This window comes from Pocillopora damicornis, chromosome 13 (assembly GCF_964200805.1).
Source record: "Pocillopora damicornis chromosome 13, jaPocDami1.2, whole genome shotgun sequence".
NCBI lineage: Eukaryota > Metazoa > Cnidaria > Anthozoa > Scleractinia > Pocilloporidae > Pocillopora > Pocillopora damicornis.
The window spans coordinates 8,610,748-8,620,747 of NC_142682.1; the positions used below are offsets into that span (position 1 = coordinate 8,610,748).

The window sequence follows — 10,000 nt, forward strand, 5'->3', positions numbered from 1 at the left end:
AGTAGCTAAATCAACCATGGTATCATCACTCCGTCATTGAAAGTAACATTTGATTCAACCCAAAAAAAGTCTACCTGTATCAAGCAAAAATCCCTTCAAAAGACTGTGGACAAAGTGGGCAAAGAAAGGTGAAAACATCCGCTATCCAGCATTAATGCTCTTAAATCATGATGAGGAGTAACAGGAAAAAAAAATACAAAAAATCAAAAAAACTTAAAGATGACTTCTTTAATCTCAAAAAACATTATGAACAAAAAATTACGCAGCTTCATATTCAACTTTTAGATAAAGAGTATTATCTCAGCTCCATTCTTGACTTTATGAACGGTTATTATCATTCTCCTTGGGACAGAGCTGTTTACACAGGTTTCCAAAACATGTGCTTTGAAGATGATAAGTTCTTTAAAGATAATTAAAAACAGTTTTTATCGAAAAGTAACAAGAAAAAATCTGCCAAAAAGAAGTAAAAAACTCATCAAAAAAACATTACGAACAGAAAATTACACAGCTTCATATTTCAACTTTTTGAATAAAAGAATATTATCTTAAACCCCATTCTTGACTTTTATGAATTGTAATTTTTTATTCCACTTGGGACAAAACTGTCTATAGAGCTTACCAAAAGATTGTGCTATGGTAATGATTAAAACACAGTTTTTTATCTCATTTTTTTTGGTCACGTTTACCTATAAACCCCCCCCAAAAAAAATATATTCTCACCTTACCCGCTCAAACCCAACTCTCACGCTGACAACAGTCTTGCAGCAATTCCATCAGAAATCCTGATGAACCCTCTTCCACCTCCTCTTCCGAAAAACAACATTGCTTATAATATTAGTGTAGTGTTTAGGCTATTGAGACATTTCATGCCACATACATGGTGTAATGTAGGTTCGAGTTGCATCTCGAGTAGTGGAAAGCATGGCGTGTTGTAAAAGTCGTGTGCAGTGAATTAAAACACTTCAAAAGGTTTAATCCGTGTTAATCTGCTTATTTATTGGCCATCACCACATTTGGCGACGAGGATAAAGCAGGATAAAGGTTCTTGTGGATCCTTAAATTGAATTTCGCGACATGCCTGACACCGAGAGAGGTGAAACCAGCGACACGCCGCCACAACCAGCGCCGAGCTCGATCGTCGAACCAAAGACTCTTGAAGTTCGTGGTTTACCTTGCTTCGACCCCAGGGGAGAACTGACTACTCTTTCCGTTCGATGGAAACGCTGGAAACGTGCTTTTCATTTGTATGTGGCATCGAAAGGTATTACGAATCAAGCGCAAAAAGTGGCTCTATTACTGCACTCAGGTGGGATGGAACTGCAAGAAATTTTCTACACGCTTGCACCAGAAGACGAAGCTCAGAACAACTTCAACAATTGTGTAGCCATCCTTGACAAATATTTTACGCCAAAAGTGAACATACCTTTCGAGAGACACGGTTTCCGACAAATGGCACAACTCCAGAGCGAAACTATCGATCAATTTGTGTGCCGCCTTCGACAAAAAGCTGTCTCGTGTGAGTTTGACAAAGTGGATGAGGCTATCCGGGATCAGTTGATTGAAAAGTGCAGAGATCTGGAACTCCGAAAGAAGTTTTTGGAGAAAGCCCAGGACGGAACCCTTACTGTCCTTCAAGATGTTGCACAAGTTCATGAGTCTGTCATCCTTCAAATGCAGTCATTGGAGATTTCGAGTAAAGATGATCAAGTGAATGCAGTGCGACCTGTTAACCCCAAGTGGCAAAAAAACAAGATGAAAAAGAAGAAGAAACCAAATAAGAAAGATGTAAGACCAGGAGAGCATCAGAAGTGCTACAGATGCAATGAAACCGGTCATTTTGCCCACAGTTGCCCTGCCCTGAACAAAACATGTAACAAGTGTGGATTCACTGGTCATCTGGCTGTTTGTTGCAAGACAAAGAATCCTAAACGCCCTCCAAGTGGCCAACATAATCCAAATGTGAATGGTGCATATCAAGTGGAAGGCTCAGATCAAAGAGATGCTTATGCCTTTGCCGTGAATGACGGAAACAAGACAAGTGGCATCATACATTTGAAAGTGGGAGGTGTAGAGTTAAAGGATGTACTTATTGACTCTGGAGCATCATGCAACCTTGTGGACAAAGCTACGTGGGAAAGTTTGAAGCAACAAGGAGTGAAGTGCACATCCCAGAAATGCAGCAAGAAGCTATTTGCCTATGGTCAAACTGAACCAATTGAAGTACTGGGAACATTTGAAGCTGAAATTTACTGTGAAGATTCTGCAAAAAGCTGTTTGGACGAGTTCACTGTTGTTAAAGGTCCTGGAAAAACTTTGCCTGGAAAATACACTGCAGAGAAGCTGAATGTATTGAGAGTTGGACCTTCGAGTACACCACTGGCATGTACCATCACCAGCAAAGGTGATGCTGGAGATGTGTTAAAGGACTTTGCTGACATATTTCAAGGCGTTGGAAAGCTTAAAGACTTCCAACTAAAGTTGCACATTAACAAGAATGTCAAGCCTGTGGCCCAGCCAGTGAGACAATTACCCTTTGGTCTTAGAGACAAAGTAGACAAGAAATTGGATGAGTTGTTGCAAGAAGACATCATAGAGGAAGTACCATGTGGTCCTACAGAGTGGACGTCACCTCTTGTCATCGTGCCAAAACCAGATGGTGATATCCGTATTTGTGTTGACATGAGAAGAGCGAATGGGGCCATCGAGAGAGAGAGGCATCCTATTCCTACCATAGAAGAAGTTCTCCATGACCTTAATGGTTCAACTGTATTCAGCAAACTAGATCTGCGCTGGGGATTCCACCAGATTGAGCTTGATGAAGAGTCCCGTCAAATTACTACGTTTGTGACACACAGAGGCCTTTACAGATACAAGAGACTAATGTTCAGCATTACGTCAGCCCCAGAAAAGTATCAGAAGATTGTGAGTGATGTTCTGCAAGGTTGTGAAGGTGTTGCAAATATTGCAGATGATGTGATCATACATGGATGTGGAATTGAGCAGCATGACAAGAATTTGCTGGCTGTTCTAGATCGCCTCAGACAGTGTGGACTAACCCTGAATCCAAACAAGTGCCAGTTCAGACTTCCCAAGTTGACCTTCTTCGGACATGACCTGAGCAAGAGTGGAGTTACACCCAGTGAAGAAAAGGTAGCAGCAGTTCAGAATGCGAAACCTCCAAAGAATGTGGCTGAAGTCAGATCTTTCCTAGGCCTTGTACAGTACTGTGCTAAATTCCTGCCAAATTTTGCACAGGAAGCTGAGCTTATCAGACAGCTGACTAGAAAAGACGAGCCATTCGTATGGAAAGAAGTTCAGCAACAGTCTTTTGAGAAGCTCAAGTATCTCTTGACATGAGCAGAAACACTGGCATACTTCAAGAATGATTGCAAAACCCGTATTGTCGCAGATGCAGATCCTACTGGTATCGGAGCAGTCCTAACACAATTCCAAGATGGAGTCTGGAGAGTGATTTCTTATGCGTCCAGGAACCTAACCGACGTCGAAAGGCGATATTCTCAAACCGAGAAGGAGGCACTTGCCTTAGTGTGGGCCTGCGAAAGATTTAATCTGTATGTTTACGGTCGTGACTTTGAACTTGAGACTGACCATAAACCTCTGGAATGTATTTACAAGAGTACATCCAAGCCATCTGCAAGAATCGAACGATGGGTGCTCCACCTGCAAAGCTACAACTTCCAAGTTGTGTATCGTCCTGGAAAAACCAACATTGCAGACGCCCTGTCAAGACTTAACTCCCTGGACCAAAAGGACAGAAGTGGAGAGGAAACAGATGTAGTGAAAATGATTGCAGAAGAGAGCACAGCTGTGGTGTTAACAGCAAAAGAAGTAGAACGTGCATCAGAAGAAGACCCTGAACTGACCAGCGTGAGACATTACATTCAGAGTGGAGACTGGTCTCAGTGCAAAATGCCCCATTTCCTATGTGTGAAGAATGAACTGTGTGTGCTTGGAAAACTGGTGTTGCGTGGTACAAGAATTGTCATACCCCAGAGCCTGAGAAAACAAGTCTTACATTTAGCCCATGAAGGTCATCAAGGCATAGTCAAGATGAAGAGCCGACTCAGAACCAAAGTGTAATGGCCTAAAATAGATACTGATGCTGAGCGAATCTGTAAAAGCTGTCACGGATGTCAAGTAGTGAGTGGATTCTGTACACCTGAACCAATGCAGAGAGTAGAACCACCAACAGGACCCTGGCAAGATGTAGCTATTGATGTGTTGGGTCCACTTCCTTCTGGAGAGAGTTTACTTGTAGTAGTAGACTACTACAGCCGTTTCTTTGAAGTGGTAACTATGCGGTCAACCACATCACAGAAGATGATAGAAGCACTAACACCGATCTTTGTACGTTACGGCTATCCATTTACCCTCAAGTCTGACAATGCAGCTCAGTTTGTATCGGAAGAATTCGAAGAGTTCCTATCTAAGAATGGCATCGAGCATCGAAAATCTCCTCCACTTTGGCCCCAAGCCAATGGTGAGGTTGAACGACAAAACCGAACCTTGCTTAAAGTGCTCAAGATAGCCCAAGTGGAAGGAAAGAGGTGGAAAGATGAGCTGAACAAGTTCCTGTTGGTGTACCGAACAACTCCTCACTCTACCACTGGGATGACCCCAGCATCTCTAATGTTCGGAAGAGAGTTGAAAACAAAACTGCCTGAATTACGCCCCAACAAGAGCCTGCTGGATGAAAGCATCAGAGACCAAGACTGGAACCACAAATTGTCTAGTAAGCTCTATGCTGACAAGCAAAGGAATGCAACTTTCAACCCAGTAGTCCCTGGTGACAAGGTTCTGCTTAAAAACACCAAATCACCTGGTAAGCTGGCTCCAAAGTTTGAACCTCAGCCATACACCGTCCAGACCAAGGAAGGACAAGAACTCACCTTGAAAGCAGACAATGGCACCTTGTATAGGAGAAACAGCTCTTTTGTCAAACCTTACAACACCCCTGGAGAGCCAGAGTCTTCTCCTCCTGAACAGAGTTCCAGAGAAGCAAACCCCCCAAGCCCATCTCCAGCAATGCCTGAGTCCAGCACAACCTCAAGTACGGCAGAGACAAGAAGCAGACCAACCCGTGCTACGAAATTGCCTGGAAGATTTAAAGACTTTGTCCTGGACAAATGAACTGACTGTTTGAACTTTTTAGACTTTTCACTGAACATGATTTTGTTCAGAACAGTTTGCAGTTTGAACCCTCATATTGTTTATGAGTATTTGATATTGTTGTTGCTCGTTATTAAGACATTTTTCTCGAACTCAATTAACTGCAATTAATTGCGACAAAGGAAGGGAATGTAGTGTTTAGGCTACTGAGACATTTCGTGCCGCATACATGGTGTAATGTAGGTTCGAGTTGCATCTCGAGTAGTGGAAAGCATGGCGTGTTGTAAAAGTCGTGTGCAGTGAATTAAAACACTTCAAAAGGTTTAATCCGTGTTAATCTGCTTATTTATTGGCCATCACCACAATTAGCAAACTGCTAATAAAATTTAAAATAAAGAAACAGAAGCAAACAACAAACACGTTAACAAGAAGTATTTTGTCATCGTGGCAAATGGTTGACATTAGCAAACCGTTTTTTCCCCCACAAAACTTGGTACCAATAGCTCGCGGTTCTTGTGACGTCATAAGAATGGAATGTGAAAAATCCGGCTTTCTGATTGGTCCATTTGTACCACGTGACACAAATACTCGATTCTGATTGGTTAGGCGCTAAACCGACCCCTATTTACCACTAATCACAGCCATATTCTGACTTTCCTCTGGACTCCCACTTGCCCGCAGAGATCCAACCACCTTTCTTACATTGTTCTGACTTGTGGACTTAGACTCTCACCATTACAGTGGACATAGTTAAGATGTTGTCAATGAACCTTGTTATTGCTATTCATGTCAAATCAGCAAGGGACCATTAGTTTTTTGAAGTGGTCACTTCTCTTGCTGTAGCAAACCACCTCGCAGCAATAATGCATGATGTTAGGGGAATACAGTGGGCAATTGGCAAGCTTTTCAGGAAGAAAAAGACACTTACCCAACTCTCAACATAATGACAGTCTACAGACATGAAAACTCATGGGACACTGTAAACTCGCATTAAAGACACTGATCCCACTCTAACTAGCCTTCATTGTTTTCTGCACTTGAATGTTCAGAAAAAGAGAGAAGAAACTGCATTCCCTGAATGACCAATGTCTGTTCTTCCTAGTTGGCACAATCTGTGTTTAACCCTGAAGCATTACAGAATAGCAGTCCCCTTCTTCAGATTCCAGAAGAGGGATTTCCTTTCTCCAATATGTCTTTGACAGTGGTGATCACAACAGTAAGACTAAAGCACATGGTAGTGCAAAGAGGTCTGTCAACACAGTATCACTACAACTCATGTACCACCATGGAGGGGTTAAAAAAGCCTGCAAAATCTGAACCTCCCAGAAGGGTAGTTTTTAAAAGCTATGAAGGAAAGGGAACAGTCCAAGATTTTAGGCACATAGGTAGCCATGCTAGAATGTATGACAGGTCAAAAACATTTAGAAAGTTACAGACTGTAATAAAACCACCTTTGCCTGTAAAGTAGAGATTTCATCAGATCCTACTGCACCTCACTACCTGATTCCAGGTGCATTCATCACACTATCTCCAATTGTAATATACTTAATTTCTGATACAGGTGATTTATCATGTTTTGCTGTTAATCCTCGTCTCTTAATTGAGAGTTTCTCTGTGTATATGTTGATTCAATCTTTTTAACTTCACAGTAACATTAATGAACTCCTGTAGCTTTATTTCTCACAGCCATACTAGACTAATCAACTCCTTTAATTTAAAAACACCAATCTGTAAAACGAGCACTTTCCAGGCCTCCTACTTTAATTGCATTGTGAAACTTTGGATTTACTCTTGTTCTATTGCTCCTTCTTTTAGTTTTTCAAGTCTGCTCTCCTTCCTGCTTTTCATTGAACAAACACTTTTTGACCGCCTGAGGACATCCTTTGACATTGACTGGCCCAGCACATGGACACTAGTTAGAACTTGCTTCTGCCACAAGCTATAGGTGCAACTGACACCACACAAACTTGTTGTATAATATAGATTTCTTGTGTTTTATTGTATTTTAGCTACAGGGTGGTGCCTCGCATGGGATGCCAGTCCTGTTTGCACATGCTCTTTTGGGTTAGAATTAATTTTTGTTTCTATCTTCATTTATTTTTTCTCTATGTAATATGTTTTTGTAGTTAATACTATGTTGTAAACCCAATAAAGTTATTTAAAAAATACTTGTGTAATTATCAAAGAATAACCCTGCAAACAGAGTCATAAATAAAGTGTCCTTATATACCCTTTATACCTCTTTATCCTTGTGTTGTCTTAGCCACAGACCAACAACTTAAGGAAATTAAGAGATTTTGTATCAATCCTAGTCAATTAAGTGTTTTAGAAGTGGATCTTACATTTAATAATATTATGTGACTCTAACCATATAAGGCACTTCCTTCTCTGAAAAAGAGATTGCAAGGAGAGTCTGGATTGGACCAGCCCTCATCCACTGCAAAAAGGAACCATCTAGTTACCAAAAGCTTTTGTCAACTACAATAAAGCTAAATGGAAACACTCAAATGTCCTAGTGTGTGGTACCCACAGAGGAAAGGCTTTGGGTAAAGGTTTCAGTAGACCTCTCCATTATGCCCAGCATTTGCTGTGTGACCATCAAAAGAAGGATAACATAATGTCAAAAATGAATGAACTTGAATTTTGAGGTAAGCCATCAGAAGTAACCCTCAAAGAAAAATGTGAAAAAGATATTGGTTCTGAGAGGGTTCCTGCTTTAACAGACATTGAAAGCCACACCCAATTAGGACCAGTCTGAAAATAATTAAGGAAGAGTGGCTTTTGTTACACCTACTTTCAGAGCGATATGTTGCCTAGTTTTATGAGTATAAGGCTGACATTATGAGGAAAATAATGACAGCTGATTTGCAACCCATTGATAGAGCCAGAACAGAAAGGAATAAATTAACTCTGTTATTCAGCAAGAGAAACAACTTATTAAGAAAAGAAAGCTCTCTATTCCAGAATTTGCAAGGCTGTTGCAAATAGTGGTGGAATGAAAAAGAAAAGAGGAGGTTCTTGCATAAACTGGGCTTGAAGAGCTGCCAATGGATAGAGTGTAAATGGAGGAAGGAAGGAGTCCATTCTTGTGGGTAGACAAAGGCACAAGAAGAAGCTGCAATTTTAAAATTCCTCAATATTCCAGTCAAAAGAACTGGCTTGATCCCAACTGATTGAAAACACAATCATTGAACATTAACCCATTAATGTCTGGTGCACCCTCAAGCACCCAGAAATATAACCGTTCTGAAATTCCGAGCACAGTAGCTGGTCATTTACAAAGGAGAAATGCTTAATTGCCGCCTGAAAGGAGTAGTACGATAGACTCAAGTCCACAAAAAGTAGTCAAGGCAGGAAAAACAAATGGGAAGATACTTTGAAGCTGTTTCAAAGTATGTGCTTTGACAATGGAGTGGATTCTGAAAAATCACTAGTGCAGTTAAAGGAGAAGTGGTGGGCGTTCTTGGATAAATACAAAAGTGTATGTGACAACAACAATCACACAGGAAGGGAATGGAAAACGTTCAAACACTATGAAGACATAGACGAATTTATGGTTTCATCAGACAAAGTAAATCCTGATACTGACAATATTTTGTTGACTGGAAATCAAGACTGTGGCAAGAAACCAGAGAAACAGCCAGCCACCACTGCTGAAGGCAATAGTGAGGTTGCAGAGAAAACTGGAAAAACTGGGCAACAGAGGGGAAAGGACCAAAAAAAGAAGAAGAAAAGGCTCAGTGGCAATGACATAGAGCTAGCAATCCTTTACATGATGAAGGCACAGCAAGAATCCATACAAAGATCCAAGGAAAATGACAAGAGAGTTTTTGAAGCTCTCCTCAAATCTCAGGCAGAAGCTCAACAACTACACCAAGAATTTGGTGTGTTCATGTTAGGAAAACTTGGGGACATATTTGCTCCTAAAAAATAGGTTTCAACTCAGTGCTTTTATTCCAAAGAAAAAAAATGAAGAGTTTACTTGATTGCTGCTAAAAAAAGACATTTTAATTGATCTCATCGCTATCATCTATGCTGAGTTCATCTCCTCGTAAAAAACATGAATGTTATGTAGCATGCAGCACACAATGATAGTGTCAGGTATTCTGTCAGTGTCTTCCTCTAGGCAGTTAAGTAAAACCCTCCATCTTAAAAAATTGTAGAAATGTTTCCAGTTAAAGTAGTCTTCATGGTCAATTTTTGGGGCCTTAATAGGTACATAGCTCCCATCTATCGTTCCAGCTACATTAGGTAGTTTACTTTTATTGTTGAAGCCTTCAATTTTTTTAGCTATCTCTGCTGCAGTTGATTGAAACTTGATGAATTCATCTTGATGTTGACAGATTGCTTGAACAAATTCATGGCAACACTTTAGGACAGTTGGTTTTGCCAACCCAACCATGAATCCGCACGAGCGGTAGCAATCCCTGGTAGCTAGTCGCCAGAGGCTTGCACCAACGCTCTTTGGAACTAGAATGGCACCTTGCATCCTAGTGCTTTGTCGCTGGAGCGCCGGTCCAATGAGCTGGCATATATATTCAAAAGTATCACGAGAAACTCTAAAGTTTTCTTTCCACAAGTGATCCAGTGCAGTGCTATTTAGAAGTTGCTGAAACCAATTCTGTGGTCATGGAAATATCCAAGCTCTCCTTGGCCGGCAGGCAAGTTTATGACAAGCTTGTTAATGTAAACAAAATGCTGACAAACCTTGAAGGTTGCATAGTTGAAAGTGCCTTCTTTGGTGTCTTCTCCCAAAAAAGTGCTGGATGATTATATTTATGGTGGACTGTCATATAATAAGCAGGAGAATCACTGCAATTAAGCTTAATAGATCTTGATTCGTAACATCCATGTTGCTCTGTACTTTCCC

At 40.8% G+C, this 10,000-nt stretch overlaps 1 protein-coding gene across 1 annotated transcript; it reads left to right on the plus strand.

Moving 5' to 3' along the window:
* The first annotated feature begins 8,406 nt into the window (after positions 1–8,406).
* On the plus strand, positions 8,407–9,191 carry LOC113668702 (uncharacterized). The gene has a single exon (XM_089192250.1). The coding sequence runs from the start codon at positions 8,525–8,527 to the stop codon at positions 9,062–9,064; it is 540 nt and encodes a 179-aa protein (XP_089048376.1). The 5' UTR covers positions 8,407–8,524; the 3' UTR covers positions 9,065–9,191.
* Positions 9,192–10,000: the final 809 nt, after the last annotated feature.